General features: G+C 39.3%; 1 protein-coding gene across 1 annotated transcript; it reads left to right on the top strand.

Annotated features, from left to right (window-relative positions):
- The first annotated feature begins 121 nt into the window (after positions 1-121).
- zdhhc18b (zDHHC palmitoyltransferase 18b) lies at positions 122-16,526 on the top strand. Its single transcript, XM_004564385.4, has 9 exons — positions 122-949; positions 1,577-1,737; positions 5,177-5,326; positions 5,480-5,617; positions 5,843-5,894; positions 6,337-6,439; positions 6,861-6,970; positions 7,534-7,636; positions 13,965-16,526. Exons 1-9 carry the CDS (start codon positions 699-701, stop codon positions 14,319-14,321), a joined length of 1,425 nt encoding a protein of 474 aa, XP_004564442.2. The 5' UTR covers positions 122-698; the 3' UTR covers positions 14,322-16,526.
- Positions 16,527-18,312: the final 1,786 nt, after the last annotated feature.

Genomic DNA, 18,312 nt, shown 5'->3' with positions numbered 1-18,312 from the left:
TTTAACCAATATTTTCGTATGACTTTTATTATTATGGTACATAAAATATAATATTGAATGTTGTAGTTTATTTAGAAAGAAAACCAACCGGAAATACTACATTTCTTTGCGTTTACTTTGACAACACGGCTCGTTTTATGGCAACGTAGCTAAACAGCAGGTAGTCACGAATGTGTCAGGACTCCTCCTAGTAGAGCGATATGCATTAAAAATAACAAAGTTTTTGTGTTACATGTCATTTACTCATAAAGGACCGCCGGAGCTTAGCATAAAGGCCGGCAATAATCTATAAGTCGAGGAAGCTAACAAGCTAGCAGTGGTAATAGCACTTTGGATTTACTGTTGTTAAATAACTCCGCAGCTGGATGAGCTTGCTAGGATGAATGGGAAAGCTAAGAAGCTAACGATGGTCATTGTGTTATAGGTTGGATTTGTGCTGTCTTTTTGGAGATAAACTTTATAAATAATAAATTAGGAGTTATGAGAATAAACAGATATGTAATTTCGAGCACGGGGTCTCGTGGTTATTTACAGCTGGATATCCTCGGTGTGGGATTAGCTTATTTTCTCCTTGGAAAGACGACATTCGCTCCTTTCAGCTACCTCAAAATACACGGGAGTCGGTGATGCTGTCGGTCGCTGGACAAATGCACCGGGTGTCCGAACTAGGACAGAGCGGCCAGACTCCGTTATAAACAATGAAAAACTGCGAGTATCAACAAATAGACCCGCAAGCACTTCCGACGCCCACCCCGACCCCTCAGCCTCATCATGGGAATGACACGGAGAAGAAGAAGGAGCCGAGAAGACCCAGGAGAAAGTGGGAAGTTTTCCCCGGAAAGAATCGCTTCTACTGCGATGGACGGATCATAGTGGCCCGACAGAGTGGGGTCCTTCCCCTTACCCTGGGTCTCATCCTCGTCACAAGTGGTTTATTTTTTATATTTGAGTGAGTTCGTCTTATATTATATGGTTCTGTAATACTGATTGCGAGTTCCGTTCAAAAGTTGTCCACAGATGATACAAAGCTGCTTTTTAAGCGATATTTTAATGAACTGATCCCTGTCTGGCGCATCAAATCTGTTTTATTTATTTATATTGTTTGTCTGTTTGTTTGTTTTTTCCAAAAGCAAGAGACTCGCTAACATACAGTTGGACTTAGCAGGATGATATTTAATGATGCAGATTGCTCAAAAAAACAAAGCAAAACAAAAAAAAAAATACTGACCAAAGCGCATTTTTGACCCTGCACTGTATCGATATTTGTTTTAACCTGTGTGTTGCAATTATGTTTATTTTTAATGTTTTTTTTCTTAATATTTGTAGCTAAGTGCACATTTTTAAGAAGTAGTGCTTAATAATAGAAACAGGATTCTTTCTGCCACAGTAGAGTGAAAATGTGTTCAGTCTTCTGGGAGTTTTATGGCAATTAAAAGAGTTGAATGTTAATTAAAATTAGATCCATCAGTGAGTTAAAGAAAAGAAGAAGGTAGGCTCAGTTATATGTGACAGAACATTGTCTGCATCTTTTCCCAGTGTGCCTTGGTAATTACCCCTGCCTGTGTTTGTTTCTCAGTTGTCCATTCCTGGTCAAACACCTGACCAGCTGCATACCTGTTATTGGAGGAGTCCTCTTTGTGTTTGTGCTCATCACCTTGCTCCAGACCAGCTTCACCGACCCCGGAATCCTGCCCAGAGCAACACCAGATGAGGCTGCAGACATTGAGAAACAGATTGGTAATGTCTAACAGCTGCACTAGTAACTATGAGGTTGTCTGCAAGGCCTTTGAATTTGACATCCCGAATTGTTTCCTACAGACTGACATTCTGTTGGAAACACTGCTGGATAATAGGAGGAGTGGGGCTAGGGTAAGCATCAGTCTCTGGGGCTGAAAAGGCTTAAATGCCCAATATCTGCAGTTCCTCAAATAGCCACTGGAGGCAAACTCCAAAAACAAGCCAACCCAATGGTGGCACTGAGAGGTCAAATGGACTGCAACTCAAGAAAAAGCCTGCATATAGAAAAATGCAGTAAAAGCACTCAAAATAAAACACAAGTGTTTCTGAGAAGGTGATAACGTGACAGACTAGCTGTGGCTGTAACGAAAACCAAAACATGCGATTTATACACATGAATCATGTGATTAGATAGCAAGATACATTTAAAATTGCCTCTATAGTTCCCCCCCTCATAATAACTCCATGGTGGATGGTTTTTTGTATACAGTGCTTAACAAATGTATTAGACCAGCTGTCATAAAAACAGAAAACACAAATATTTTAGAAATTTGTCAAAAACTTGTTAAAAAAAGTAAAAACATAATATTATTTATTATCCATATTTTTATATCCAAATCAGAGAAGAAGTCAGAAGTGAATCAAACATTAGATTCAACCATTAAAACAATTTTTTTTTCTGTTCAGGAATTCAACTAAATAGCTAATTTGGCATCTCAATAAAAAAGAATAAAGGTGGATTAACATTGCAGAAATACAAAAAGGGATTTTGGTAAGCAGCTGTGAGGCATCTGTAGCATAAACCTTACACTGGGTGGTGTAAGGCTTTCTAATTATCAGCATACTGGTGGTAGGGACATGACCCTCTTGATTGATATGTCTTCTGATACAGAGAACTGTAGTCGATACATCTCGCCTTCACTACCTTTTGGTGTGTTTTCTGGTTGTTTCATATGATTGTTTGATAAATAATGTGCCTTCTTGTAAAGTACAGCCCGTCTAAGAAGTTTGTGCTTCGGATTGGGTGAGTAATATTTTAGTCTGTGCTGTGCTAGCAGATATAAGTGTGTTTGTTGTACACGTGCAGTTTATGTAAGTAGCCTGCTAATCAAGCATGCTAGCATTAGTTGGTAACCTAGCACCCTGTTATACAGATTTTGTCAAACAAGAATGATAAGAATTGTTCTTAGTAAATCAGCCATGTTGGTAATGATGGTGCTCACTGAGACACATATGGAAAAGGAATAATTAGTCACCAAATATACTTGGTTGGCCTAAAATCTGTGTGCAGGAAATGCTGTCCAGTGTTGTCACATTTTTTCTCTTTTGGGATATTTCTGCACTGTGTTTTGGCTCTAAAGTTTCGTATAGGACGGGGAATCTTACCCATAAACCAGTACTGCTTAAACACAGCTTATTTTATTCCAAGTTATTGAAGAGTCAGTGGCCTTGACTTTGTTTTGATTAAAACACCATTCATAGTTTCAAGAGAATGAAAGCGCTGTTCTCGTGTGGCTAATTATTTATTCTGGAATCACACATGCGCGTACATTTTAATGGCTCAGTCACAATTTTAAATTCTTCAGGTCATTTTAATGATGCGGAAGTCATCAAGACATAAAAGAACACAAGTGGAATTTGCTGTGTAATAAACGTCATGTTGGCACGTTGAAAAGTGTCTGCTGCCTTCTAATTTTGGTCTGAAGTTTTCACTAGATTTTATACAGATTATTTTCCCCAATCTTTCACACCTCAGACCTGTTCAAAGCTCATCAGTTATGTTCACTCTCAGTTTTATGCCATGCCAATATTATTTTTACTTTCCATATGACTTGCATCGTTATAATGACCTGCATGTCTAAAGCTGGCTTTCTGTGCACTTTGGAAACTCCTACTCATGACCAGAGTTTAGGCAGTGGTGATGTAAGATCCACATGTTATCCAACTGAACTGTACTACAGCTATTTTTGAAATGAAGATTCTGGCGTGACTGTTGAACATTTATTTGGGCCCCAATGTTTCAGGAAAGATTCTGGAAAGCTCTCTTGTGTAGCTTCTTAGTTTGAATTAGTGCACGGTTTAGTATGGTATGGAATGGATGACACCGACTATTGTAAAAATAAAAATAAATAAAGAAAGAAAAACCCCCCATAAGGAACCATCTGTAAGTTGCGCAAAAAGAATAGCGGGTATTTCTTTTTTTTTTTTTTTTCTATTATTTTTCTCATGTTGGTCAACCTCTCAGGCACAGTGTCCAAGTTACTGGGAAAGAGTTTTTGCAGGTTAGTCATTTTGTGAAAGATGACACATCATTTTCCATCTGCTGTTACGAGCTGCACACCTGACACCAGATGTCTTTCTGCTCAGGCTATTATTGGGCTATAATCCACCCCTCGCCCTGAGTAAGAGTGGATAAAGGCGCAAGTTGTTACAACCCAGTGAAGTGGTCAGACCTGATTTTACAAGGATGTGAAGTGTGACAGAAAATGATTATAGGTTGAAATTGTGTACATTAAAACAGGATTCATATGTACATTATGCTTCACTGATTGACAGTGGGAGTACTTGACATCTGGGCTGTCTTTGCTAGTGGGATAGTCAAAGCAGTAACAGCCAGCCATTAACAAGGCAAGCTAATTGAGCTTTAATGATCACTTAGCATGAGTCACACTAACTGCCTGTTGCTAATGTTCTCCATTTTGATGCTGAATTACACAAACTTCCTTTATATTTTAATAACACGATGTGATGGATGGATTTGATTGGCTGCCATGGTGCTGGCATTGGAGAACTTTCTCAACTTTTAAGTGCAAGCACTGAAAGCAAAACAAAGGTCCAGATTCACAGTTTAGTTGTGCACTGCATTTAAAGTCAATGAGAGGTGTGGGGATTGAAGTTTGAAATGCAAATGTGTAAATCCCTGTTTTGTGTGTATGGAGACTCTCCAGGCACTCCAGGTTCTTCAAACTGCCCATAGACACAAGAAGTGTTCAGGTTCATTTGTGTTTCAAAATTGGCTGTAGGTTTGAATATGAGTATGAATGTTTGGCTCCATGTTCTAGCCCTGCGACACACTGGCCACCTGTCCAGGGTGCACTCCCCCCTTCCCCTGTGGGTTCAAGTCTGTAGCACTGATTGAGGGAAAACTTTCTGAAATGATCTTTTAGAGCAATCTTCAAAAGGTTTTTAATGAGAAGCTCAAAGTACTGACCAGAGATGCGTGCAGCCCTAATGATGTGCACGCATTGCTGATAATGTGATGGTATCCATTCACACTTTTATCGTGCTTTAAAGTGGTTTGTGAATGTGACACTTGTAAGTTTGCTGCCATGACTTTGATGGAAGTGGAAACTCGATGCTTACTGCAGCAATAACTGCACACCTACCTTAGATTTAAAGCACAACACTGTGTCCCTATTTTCACTGTTCTTCTCTGTAGACAACACTGGAAACACCAGCTATCGACCTCCGCCTCGCACCAAGGAAGTGCTAATCAATCAGCAGGTGGTGAAGCTCAAGTACTGCTTCACCTGCAAGATGTTCCGCCCTCCGCGCACCTCCCACTGCAGCCTGTGTGACAACTGTGTGGGTGAGCTGTGAACACACAGCGACACTGACATTTACAACCCATAAATAATAAAAAGAGGTTTCACAGAGCTGCAGAGAGCGCACTTTTATATAGCTCAGTGCTCTAGAGTTTTTTTTAACATTCCTAAAATGTGAGTTGATCACTGTCTTTCAGAGAGATTCGACCATCACTGCCCCTGGGTTGGGAACTGTGTAGGGAAACGTAACTACCGGTTTTTCTACACCTTCATCGTGTCGCTCTCCTTCCTGACGGCGTTCATCTTCGGCTGTGTGACCACACACCTAGCACTGAGTATGTGGTTTTGCTCTGATCTGCAGGTGTTTCATGCTTGGGAAGTAGTCGGCTTCAAATAGCGCCTGCTTGTTTGTTTTGTTTCATTCGGACTGCCAGGCGTGGTTCACAACAGCAGAGCAGTTTAATGTCTGACAAAAGCCATATACGTGGATCAGCTCGGTCATTTCCCACACAAATTAAATTTTATCATCCTGAAATCCTGCTCACTTTCCTCTTTTTCAGGAGCTCAGGGCGGGAAGGGCCTAGTGTTTGCGCTTCAGGAGAGTCCGGGGAGATATCCTGTACCGAATAAGATTTTTTTACTCAAAAAACACAGTCAGTGACAGAAGTCGGATGAAAATCAGTCAGCTTGCATATGTATATATAACATATACATAACATATACATAGACACCATTGCCATCTGTGATCATTTTTCTTATTTGTACTGTTTTTAACCGTGTTTTTCTTCACTTTATATTAGGAAACAAAAATTACTGTAATCCGTAGGGAAGTGCAGACTAAGGCTTTCTGGGCTGATATCAGGTTCTAAATAACAATTTGGCAAATATCCAGTGCTCGAATGGGGATATGTTTTAGTTGATTAGCTGTTGTTATGTCTTATATATTTCTGGGATTGTGCCAGTGAAACAAATTTGGCACAATTTTCAAGCCTTTTGTTTTTTCTTATGTGGCCAGTGTTTTGATAACTTTCCTTTCCTTGACTCAGTCTTTCACTGCAGTGGAGCTGGTGATATGTTTCTTTTCAGTTTGGTCCATTTTGGGCCTCTCAGGCTTCCATACATACCTGGTTGCTTCCAATCTTACCACTAACGAAGACGTGAGTACCCAAAGCTGCTTTTATGACTCAGTTTGTTAGACGACATCATGTTATTTTGTTCATTTTGTGATGCTTGTTAAATCAAAGAAAATATACTCTGTATGTAATTTGTAAATATATTTAATATTAATTTTCTGTTAGTGTGGAAGTATATTTAACATTAGAATACTTTTAATTAACAATAACAATAGTAACAACAACACAAATATTAATACTAATATTTTGTTAGTAGTAAGGGAAATCTTGCAGATACTTTTGTATTCACAAAGTGAACAAACTCTACTTCCAAAATAATGTGTTTGGGGAAAAACATGTCATATGTTTTATATCAGAATCAGATCAGAATCAGAAAGACTTTATTTATCCCCAAGGGGCAATTATATGTGATTTGTTTTTATTTTTTATATTTATATTTTTTTAGATTAAAGGCTCCTGGTCAGGGAAGAGTGGAGAAGATGTTACAAACCCATACAGTCATAAAAACATCTTTATCAACTGTTGTTCGGTGCTTTGTGCGCCCATGCCGCCAAGGTTGGTCCTCTTTATGAATTACTCCTTCCATCATTAAATCTTTAATATCGAGTCCAAGTAACAAAGAGAGATGCTTGTGAGGATCCTTGTATATTAGTTTTAGCTATTTTATTACTAATGGGCTGTTTAAGATGGTGCATATTTCATTTGCAAGCATGCATACTTTATGAAAGAAGCAATCACTGATAATTTTAAATAAGTTTGTATGAGTTGATAAAGAGAGCGCAGTACTAATAAACCTGTAGCAATAGCAATCAGCTGGATTGTGGCTATTTTTGAATTACAGAGCTTCAGTTCATTGTTTAATTGCAATTTAGTTTTATGTGTGTAAGTAGCAGCAGTTTAGTTGTCTCAACCACTTACTATTACAAGATAAAGAGTCTCAGATGGAAAACCACCGCCAAGAGAGTAAGTAGTTGGAGATGGCGGGGAGGAAGAATTCCTAATTCTTAATCTGTGATGTGCGTTCTGCATTCATGACAAAGATGACAAGATATTGGTATTAATGGAGGAACATCCTCGCCTCATAACCTGAACATTCGTATCTTTCTGTGCCATTTCAGCTTGATTGACAGACGGGGTTTCCTGCCGGCAGATGAGTCTGCCCAGACTGGCAGTGCTGACATCGAGCTGCCCACCCTGGCCGCTAAAAGCGAGATAAATGTGGTAGGAGCCGCTTTTGCATTGCAGAAATCCCCCTCTCCCGTGCCTGCACCCTGTGACTGCCACCAAAACTCTTTCTGTGCCTGAGAGAAACCTCGTTGCCTGCTGTAGCCCCAACCCAGCATCTGTCTGCTGCCTGTTGTTGACTGTCATGTAAAGGTTTGGTGTATTAGTATTTTAGTATTATTTAGTATTTATTTATTTATTGTCATTGTCAAGAACAATGAAATTGCGTTTGGGGCTTCCATACAACCCAAAAAAAAGAAGAAAATAATAAATACCCCTTAAAACCCAAGTGTACATATTTAACCCAGTGTGACTCCAATGCAATAAGACAATCCTTAGCAATAATCCTTAGTCAGAGGTTTATCGCACAGTATTATGCCTCTTATTGGAAGTTAAAGGGATAGTTGAACGTTATGGCGCATTTGTTTGGTTTGGTTGGTGGAGTTTTAAAAAAATGTTTTTTCTATTATTCTATTTCTTATTCTAGTAAAGAGCTGCAATGTTTTTAGCTCAGTTTTACTTATTAATTTATTATGATTATGAAAAACAGATAGGGTACTAGTTAGGAGTACTTACTTGCCACTCAACACCTGTTTTGGTTTTAAACCGAAAGCTGAAGGACCTAGAAGAACATCAAATGAAGAGAATGTATTTGGGGGCTTTTGAAGCAGTACAATCAAAGTTTGAAGACTGCTTAAACTGGGTTACTTTATACATTTTTAATATTTTATGACATTATTACATATCAACATTATTTTGAAACTGAGTTGTCCTATCTTTAAGAACTCCTTATTAACTAAATATAAAAAAAATTAGAGAAGTCTGTTTATGGTCTGTGTGTTTGAAAGATGAGAGCAGTAGTGGTAGACAAGTATTTTGGATTTTTAAATTGCTAACTGTCATTATTGGTGTTCCTATACTGGTTAGACTCTACAAAGGACAAACTATTCTATTTGTTATATTCTACTAATTCTAATGGTTGCCAAACCATGTTTGTATTGATATATACTGAGGTGTCAAAACTCATCATTAAGGGTAGAGGGGGATGTCATCAAATGCAAGAGTTAAAGGAAGAGTCGGGGGAGGGATATAATATTTTTATAAATGATCGAGGGGGCACAACCACACATGGACAACCATTCACACCTATGGGAAATTTAGAGTTTCCAGTTAACCTATCCCTGCTAAGTGCATGTCTTTGGACTGCGGGAGGAAGCCGGAGTACCCGGAGAACACCCACGGAAACACAGGGAGAACATGCAAACTCCACACAGAAAGACCCTGGGCCCGACCTTCTTGCTGTGAGGCAACAGTGCTAACCACTGTGCCACCGTGCTGCTCATACATGATTTATGACTTCGTAGAGTAACCACTAGAGGTATGTTAATTGTCACGAAGTCCCTGCCCTGAGGTCTGCTGCTAGCAGGACTCTTTGAATTGCGCATTACTGAATAATTATTAAGTTGAATTGTCAAAGACGCAGACAATTAAATTAAAAAAAAGAAAAAAACTCATAAAGACCAACAGTGACCAGTCACCCAGTAACACCTCTTAATCTTGTTTGTTTCTTAAAAAAACAAAATGTTAACGTATTGATTTATAATTTTTGTTGAAGGCATATCTTAGAAATATAGATGACAAACATGAAAAAGTAGCTCTAATGTCCAGGTTTAAATAAGAGAACTAATGATGCTTTGGCAGGTGCGTATTTTAATTCAGGAAATAGTCAACTGGGGTCCTGCTGCTGTTTTTTTTTTTTTTTTTTTTTTTTTTAAACTTGAACTACTTTGTTAAAGTGTAATTTAATATGGTGTCTTTAGCTGTTGTTCAGCCATGTCTACCTCATGGAAATGCACACATAAAATTCTTCTTGTGCTATTTTTAATAGAGAGTACTACTCTCTGTATGCACATTTTTCCTCAGTGTTTACTTCTATGCAGTATCGTGTGCCAGCTCCGGGTGTTTAGAGAGCAGGAGATGTAAGAAGTGTTTCCAGCTCCTCCTCACAGAGCATCTCTCTTGCTGTTCTCTCTGACAGCAAGGGATATAAAAAGATACTTGAAGTGTTTTTAAGCCAGTTTTGTTTACAAGACTTGCCCAGAGTTCAGATAGAGTTGCAATCTGAGCCTCAATATATTCACATATCGCGTAGTACAGTGAGAGTCAGTTGAAGCTGGAGTCTTGTGTCTTTGAGTGTGTATAAGCTAGCCTTTTGAAGTCAGTTGAAAAGCTGGTGACGCTGTAAAGAAAGCTATTTCTGTAACAGCGGTTTGTAAATTTGCGTGTGTGCTGTTTGTTTTCTCCTGTCATGTCTGTCTGCATATAAAAGGTTAAAATGCCAAAAGATTTGTGACGAGGGAAGCTCCTCATGTCCTTCATCTCTTGCTTCCCGTCATGCCTTTGTTTCATTTTTACGTGTTTTTTTTTTTTTTTTACGATGTTTCAGTTTTTAGTATCTGTAATGTATAACATAAAATTTTTGTCCATGCAGTTCATCATGTGTTGTCATTTTTCATTTTGTTTCCATCCATCATCACCGTTTTCCTATCACAGTACAAGGAGACATACTTTTCTATATTTTTCCTACGAGACAAACCCAGAATCAGTCCCTCCCTGTGTGTCTGCTCACCCAGTGCTGACTCACTGTTCTCTGTGTGGTGTGTCTCTGTGCCTGCGTCCCTCCACCAACACTAGGAGGAGAAGTGTCTGGACTTTGCTCTGTCCTGCACTGGCTGATTAGCCGCTGTTAGAGCAAAGAAAAGCGAGCCTTGAGCTTGGTAAGCCTGTATAGAGAAAGGGAGAGTGAGTGCAGACAGCCTGTGGCCGCCGTTGTCTTTGCATGCCCCTTTGCTTGGCTGCTTTACTCCCGCATGGCTTTAACCATTGCCAATGTTAAATGCATTGAAGTGTATAATTGATCCCAGTAAAGGGTGCATAGTTACGGATCAAACAACTCTCTTGTGCTAACCACCAGACTGTTTAAAGACTGACAAAAACAACTGTAGGAAGATGTTCATTCAGAGGTCAGTGAAACATAATGACAGCCATTAAACCAGCTTCTTAAGGAATGAACTGCAGGGCTTTAACAGTGCTTAGAGACTTCCCATGTGTGTATAATTTTTAGGTTTAGGGGTGGAAACAGTGTTGAAATATACCCATATGGTGACAGCACATTTTCTCGACCCTGAATTATACGTAGCGTATAAACTTTGAATACAAACTAGCATATGGAGAAAAAAAAAAAGGTTTAGCATTTAAATGAAAAATTTTCCAGAGCTTATGCTGTTAAAATTCATTCATTTGTCAGACTAATTTACATTCAAGGCTAAAGAAGCGAATTCGGGTGAATAGTTGCATTTAAAAAGTGCCCAAAGCAACATTTTATACTAAGAAATGATCAGTTCATGTAAAACGGGTTGCTCATAGTATCAAATATTATCACCAAACTGAACTTCCAGTCAGTTCTGTGCAGTTTAACAGCTCCTTTCAGCTCACTCTTTTGGTTTTACTGGTCTTAGTTTGGCCGAGCTAACTGCTACTTTATATTTTCATTGTGTGTTAAATTGCTTTAGTAATAAAAGGTACTTTTTAAAAGTACATTTTATGCTTATAAAGATCCCAGCCAATCTCTGTTTAATTCGGTGTTTTTTATTTGGCGTCAGTTTAAAGCAAAGCATCTCAAGGCAGGTATGTTTATAAGGTAAAGACTGTGTAACGTTACAGAGTGGGATAAAAACATCTGCCAACAAGCAGAAAGAAGTCAGGTTCAGGGTCTGCTGCTGTACTTGTAAACATTTACTGTTTTGAGCTACTGAACCTTTAATCTCAGTTCAGATCAACTTGGATGTGTCAGCTTGAAAATGTAAACCTTTAAATTGCAAAGAACCCACCACACAAATGCACGCTTGATAATGGATGCATTAACAGAGCCAATGCATCCAATCACTTCCCTTTAGCCAGCTTGTCCCAGTGGTCACTCATTGTATACTGTATATATATTGTATGTCTGTATATTACAGACAAGAGTTTTTCACATAAACCACAATTATAAAAGTTTATAAAGCATTTACTGAAGACCACTGACTGTAAACAATGCTAGGTTTTATCGTTTTGGTCGGGACGTCTTCGTCTGCAGATGGTTTAAAAAGCATAGAAGATGTTTGTTAAACTTCAACATCTCCCAGAAGAATCTTACAGTTTGTTTTCTCAGTGTAAAGCCTGACCTGAGTCTGATCCTTTGGGCAAGCGTGCAGGGATAGTGATATGGAGTTCTCTTTAATGGATCCAGCATGACGCGTAAGAAGCATCCACACTGGAAGAGCTAGCAGTGATGATACCGTAAAAGATGGACTTATCTTCCTGTTCTGAGAAATGAAGCCTTTAAGAGGACGTGAAACACTACACGTAAAAAGGCTAATCTACATCACGGAGCCCTGCTCTCAAAAACTGTCTGCGAGTCTAGTCACGTTTGTTAAATTCTTTACAGCTAACGGCCAGATTTTCCCATTTCAGTGCAGGAAGCCAAATAATGAAAAGCCAATTACTGCGAAAGAGACAGACAGTGAAAGTGGACAGTATATCCTCGGTTTCTTAACGTAAAACTCATTGTTGCAGCCAGGGACAGCACAAAAGTGATCCCCTTAAACCACAGCTGTCAAACTCCAGTCCTCAAGGGCCGGTGTCCTGAAACCTTTCTGAGTACCTGCTGCAACACACCTGAATAACATTAGGTCATTAGCAAGACTGTAGAACTTGACTGCACGATGAGGTGGCAATTCAGCCTTTTGATTCATGTTACAGCAGCTTATGAGTGAATGAAAATGGTGCAATAACAGTACAAGCTTTCAAACACTTACACTTATTTAAAATTGCTTGAGTAGGGTTAGGGGTTGCCACCTCAACATGCACTCAAGTTCTATAGAGTCTTGCTAATGACCTAATGTTATTCAGTTGTGTTGCAGCAGGGACATATTTAAACGTTTTGGGACACCGGCCCTCGAGGACTGGAGTTTGACACACCTGCCTTAAACTCATTTTTAGTTTTGGTGTTGTTATTTTTTGGTGGCACGGTGGTTAGCACTGTTGCTGCACAGCAAGAAGGTCCTGAGTTCAATTCCACCATCAGGCCGGGGTCTTTCTGTGTGGAGTTTGCATGTTCTCCCCGTGTTTGCGTGGGTTTCTTCCGGGTACTCCGGCTTCCTCCCACCGCCCAAAGACATGCAGTTTGTGGGGATAGGTTAATTGATTAATCCAAATTGCCCATACGTGTGAATGTGGGAGTGAATATGAGCGCAAATGGTTGTCTGTCCCTGTGTGTTGGCCCTGTGACAGACTGGCGACCTGTCCAGGGTGTACCCTGCCTCTCGCCCTATGAGAGCTGTGATAGGCTCCAGCGCCCCCGTGACCCTGAAAAGGATAAGCGGAAGCAAATGGATGGATAATGTTGTTATTTTTCTCTGAGTTATCGATTCTATGGGCTCAGTCACTCATTTTGGGAACTTGTAAATTTTGGTCATATAAGGGTCAAAAAGCAGGATTATCCAGAGTGCGCTCATTGGCTAAGGACATGTGCTGTTTGAACATGTTCTCCTCAAGGCTTCATAAAAGAATCTCACAAAACAGTCAGTGATGTCATAGTCACTATGTTCATCTTTTATGATATTTATGACAATAATGTGGGAACCAGAAGTAACAGAATATCAATGACATTCAGCAACTTTAACAGCGACAGGCAAAATAACTGCTGATGACATAAAGTGGCCAGGTTCTGAGTTAGACTTCTTACATTCTACTTGAAAGGTGGAAACGACTACCAGCGAGAGTGAAGGATACGGTTGACTGACATATGATGGAATGCTTTTAATGTTCACTAGTGACCAGTCGTCAGTGATGAAGCCACAGGCACCAAGCAAACTGCTTCTTGTGTGGACGCCCTGTTAAAGTCTGAATATTCTGGCAGCTGCTACTTAAACTTCATCAATCCTTTTTTAGAACCAGCTCTTGCAAACTATCACGCTTTGTTTTAGTGCCATTCTAAAAGTTTGGTGTAATAAATAAACAGGCTTCTTGGGCTAAATCAAATATGAAATGTGACTGGCCAGGTTCAATGTGCATGCCTATGCATGTCTGTGGCATGAAATATTTTGGATATCCTGCTTGAGATCACGTGTGGATCCTGCTTGCACTCCTAGTTGGCCTTTGACTCATGTTATATTTGCTGAAGTAATTTCAGAGACTGATGTGTTCCCTGTTAATATCACTAGCTTGTTTTGTCACTTGTTTTATTACTTTTTTTTACTTCCTCTTTCTTGCACTGCCCTTGCAGTGCACACAGGGAACTAAAGGTCTGCTAGAATCGGCTGCGCTTTCTCCGCTCCTGTCCACCTCGTGTCCTCAGGGGAAACCTCAGAATGCTCATTCCTGCCCAGAAACCAGCCCAGCGTTGAACTCTGACCCCACATCGGAGTTCTCTAAAGGCTGCAGGGGTAACCATACGTCCAGCTCCCATGGCGATACTTCTCGTCCACGTCACACCAAAGCTCGCTCAAAGAAATGCAGACGAGAGGCTCTGCATATTCCCAACCCTGCATTTGATGTCCCAGTTTCCCCTACCTCTCCGGACGCTGCCCCTGACTCCAAAGCCAGGAGCCACAGAGGAGGCAGCCTCACCCCGTTGCACTGACTGTCTTGAATGATGTTTTTCACAAGTCAAACACTGTTTGAGGCTTGCATGCTGTAACACAGTCAGATCCAAGTTATATGATTTTTTTTGTTTGGTTATTCCTGTTGGTTCTCTGAAACTCCAGGAGCGTTGAAGATGTTTGGTCACTGAGTAAGACAATCACAGTGGAAATAGGACAGATTTGATGAAGAGGATTCTAGATGCAACATAGCGCTGGTGTAGAGAAAAGTTCTAAGAAGGTTTGTGAGCCGTAGATTCTTGTGTAAAAAAACAAATTTACCAGCATGTCAGATTTCACCAAATTTGTGAAACAGCGGCTTTAATGTATCAGGTGGATGGAAGCTCTGAATTGTGTATATCTATAAAGAGAGGATCCTTGAAGGGAAAATCCACCCAAAAATGTTCACATCTCAAGCTGTACAGGCAGTGATTAATGGAACAAGTCGCAGGACTCGTTGACTAAAGCACTGTCCTCAAAACACTTTCATGTGGAATCACCCGTTTAGCTCACTGGGTTAAGCAGGCAACCCATTTGCCTCAAGACATGTCTTCCCCCTGGTTTTCTCCCAGGCTTCCTGTCTTCTCTTTGCTCTCCTATTGCAATATAATCCATATAATCTGGTACAGAATTTATATGGAGTAAATATTTAGTCACCACAGCCACCACAGGTGGGTAAGGTTTGGCCACCCCTTCTGCCCAGTAAGTGTGAAACGGCAATGTCTGCAAATAAGCCTTTACTGTGCAGTGGTTGAAATATCTAATTTATTCATTTGGATTGTTGTAGGGCTTTAGGGGTATGCCTGCTCTGTTCCACCACCTGTCATTGTCTGTTCTGCTAATTTAAATCTCTGAACTGGATCTCTGGGCTGTGTTTGAGGAGGTGATTCTTTTTGGAACATTTTTAATTAATTATTAATACTCTTAATAAGCTTTTGTTTCAGTTTTACTATAGGGAAGTTATTCTTCTGTTACTTGACACTTTTAAAAACTTTTTTTTTTTTTTAAAGTTTTACATAAAAATGCTTGTTATGCATGAGTCCTCATGGCATACCTTTCTATGGCAGTCATGCCTAAATGATTAGGAATGATTTGGTACATCTGGTAAGCAATCATTTGGTACTACAACAATCTGTAAAATGGGGAAACAAGAACTAGAAATAGGTTCTGAGCTCAACCTGCCCACCTCTTTAAAAACTATCTGGCTCTGTGGCTGCTTCCACTGGGTTTCAGTCTAACAGAACCTGAGGGTACCAAATGCAGAGATGGGGATATAACTGAACTATGCACTTGTTTTTTCCCCCCACATCTATAATAATGCAGGCAAAGATTTGGTCCACTGACCTTAGTGACATTGAATATTGGATTAATCATTCAAATCTATATGTAAAACACCTAATTTTTCACTGAAGGTGATGACTTTGTGTTCTAAAATAAGCAAAATGTGAATGTTGTTGTGTGGATTTTTCCGATGACCTTGCACAAACAGCACAGTGGATAAGATGTAAATCAGTTTAGTGGTGTGTACTGTTGTTCAGATCTTCGTGCTGTAAAAAGGAATTGAGTGCAACTGCATGGTCATGACTAAAAGGTGTATTTTATGATGTTTCTTTAAATGCATTCAAACATTGCACCATCTCAACACACCTTTTTGTAGGAAACCAGTGTTGTGTTTCAAAACTGAAACAGCATTACTGATTCCCGCTTGTATTCTTGTCACCATCACACAATGATTTAAAGCTCCTTTTCACATGTCCACCTCCTGCTCACACACCTTGTGTCAGTAATAGCAATACCTTCTGTCTTCTCCTTTCCCTAAAATTGTTTTTCTTTGTGCACTTTGACAAATCTGAGACTTGTGTGAATGGAGGATGTACTGGTTTGTTCTCAGGTGAAAGCTTTAGGTTAGGTATTCAATATGCAAGTTCAATGTGACATGTGTTCACACACATTGTGACCCGATGGCAATAGCTGCACAAGAGTGCAAAGACCCCAACTATCATGTACACACTGTCCGTCTATAGTTCACCTAAAGAGTGTCTGTGCAGCATCTGCTGTGTCAAAAGTCACCCCAACACCCTCAGTGACATCACTAAGTGAATGCGAGTGATGCATTTATTAGGAGAAACATACTGTACTGTATTTGTACCAACTGTAAGGTAAATTAAGCCAATGCTCCTGTCAAAATAAAGGAAAGAAAAATACAACTCACTGAACAATCTGTGTATTTTTTAAGCTGACCACAAGGTGGCACTGGTGGTCCGTGAGCGTGAACTGGAGTCAGTAAATCAGTCAGTGAGCCACTGTTTGGACAATTTGGTGTTTTGTTTCCTCTTAGATGTTTAATAAAACGGAAAATAATCAAAAGATTTTTCTTTTTTCCTCTTTGCAATGGAAAAAAAAGATCACAGTACCACATCTGTGCAATTAGTAAAAAAATAAATATACTGTAGAGAATTTGGTGTAGAAAACATTAAGTCTGATTTTCAGGTTCATGTGGAGCCATGTGCTACATAAAAGTTTATTCAATACAAAGTATGAAACTTCTTTGTATTGAATGAGTAAGTTCTGTTTTTCAGAATCGTGAAACAAGCATCAGAAGCAAACAAGCTTCTTTTATTTAAGTCACAATTCTACAGAAGGAACACTATGAATATTTTAAAATATGCTTAAAGGGCCAAAAGTAAAATACTCATTTTCAGTTTATTTATTTTATTGGATTATAACTGATTCCTTGATTTAAGTATTACTTTAATGTGTCAGTTGGAGAGGACTGTAATGATATATCCTATATAATCTTCCTGTTAAAAGGGAGTTTTTCCTTCCTACTGTTGCCAAAGTGCTTGCTCATAGGGGGTCATATGATTGTTGAGTTTTTCTCTGTATGTCTTATTGTAGAGTCTACCTTACAACATAAAGCACCTTGAAGCAACTGTTGTTGTAATTTGGCACTATATAAATAAAACTGAAATGAATTGAATATGCTAATGGGTAATTTTCTATACTTATAAATGTCCTAATATCCTGTGATGTGATGCTGTATATTTTAAAATCTGCAAAAAAAGTAAAGAAAAAACTATGCTGTGGAGTACCAAGTAGAATATTTTTCATTTAGTATAGTAGAAGTGGAAAGTAGAATAAGACAAAAAAAATGCATAAGTTATTCTGTTTCACTGCCATTCAATGTCTGGTTTAGTCATATAGCAATAAATCACAAAACAATCACCTCAAAGTGCTTTCTACTGCATGGTAACCCTACAGTATTCTGAAGAAAATCCCAACGATTAAATCAGCACTTTGCAATGTAGTAAGAAAAAACTCCCTTTTAGCAGGAAGAAACCTTCGGCAGTCCTAAGCTTGGGGAGGGGAAGTCATCTGCCACTACCATTTGGTGGGTGAGGAGAAAAGGAGAAACAAAAAGTGAGGATAGGGATCCAGAAAAAAACACAGACTACAGTAAGAGAGAGTGAAGACAAAAGTTCAATGATGCACTTAACAGCAGAAAGCTCTGCCTCCCATTCTACTTTTAGAACTACGAGTCAGCCGGTAAGTCAGCCAAAGTGGTCTGTTGGGATAATATAGTACAATGAGAAGGATTTTAAATTTCAATTCTGGATTTAACGGGAAGCCAGCAAAGATAAAGTAATTACAGGGGAAATATGATCTCTCTTTCTAGTCCCCGTTAGTACTCTTGCTGCAGCTTTTTGGATTGACCAAAGATTGACTGAGAAAGCGGCATGAACTAGTTTTTCAGCATCACTCTGTGGCAGGATTAAAGAGATTGAACAGATGCAAGAAAGCAACCCTATATATATTTAATGTGTGTGTTGAAGAACATGTTGATTAAAAATGACACCAAGACTCCTCCAGTGTTACTGGAGGCCAAGGTAAGAATCTGGAGAGATACCATGTTTCCAAGATCTTTAAGACATGTCTGTTTATCTAACTGATTTGTGTCATTTGGCTTCATAGATAAAGCTGGGGATCATCTGC

Source organism: Maylandia zebra, linkage group LG22 (assembly GCF_041146795.1).
Source record: "Maylandia zebra isolate NMK-2024a linkage group LG22, Mzebra_GT3a, whole genome shotgun sequence".
NCBI classification, from domain to species: Eukaryota; Metazoa; Chordata; class Actinopteri; order Cichliformes; family Cichlidae; genus Maylandia; species Maylandia zebra.
The sequence above is the reverse complement of the archived record's forward strand: the minus strand, read 5'-3'. Positions and strand labels throughout refer to the sequence as shown.

Coding starts and splice junctions, on each gene's coding strand:
- zdhhc18b (XM_004564385.4), top strand. CDS start 699: ATGAAAAACTGCGAGTATCAACAAATAGACCCGCAAGCACTTCCGACG. Junction 950..1,576: donor GGTTTATTTTTTATATTTGA/GTGAGTTCGTCT, acceptor TTTGTTTCTCAG/TTGTCCATTCCTGGTCAAAC. Junction 7,637..13,964: donor CTAAAAGCGAGATAAATGTG/GTAGGAGCCGCT, acceptor CTGCCCTTGCAG/TGCACACAGGGAACTAAAGG.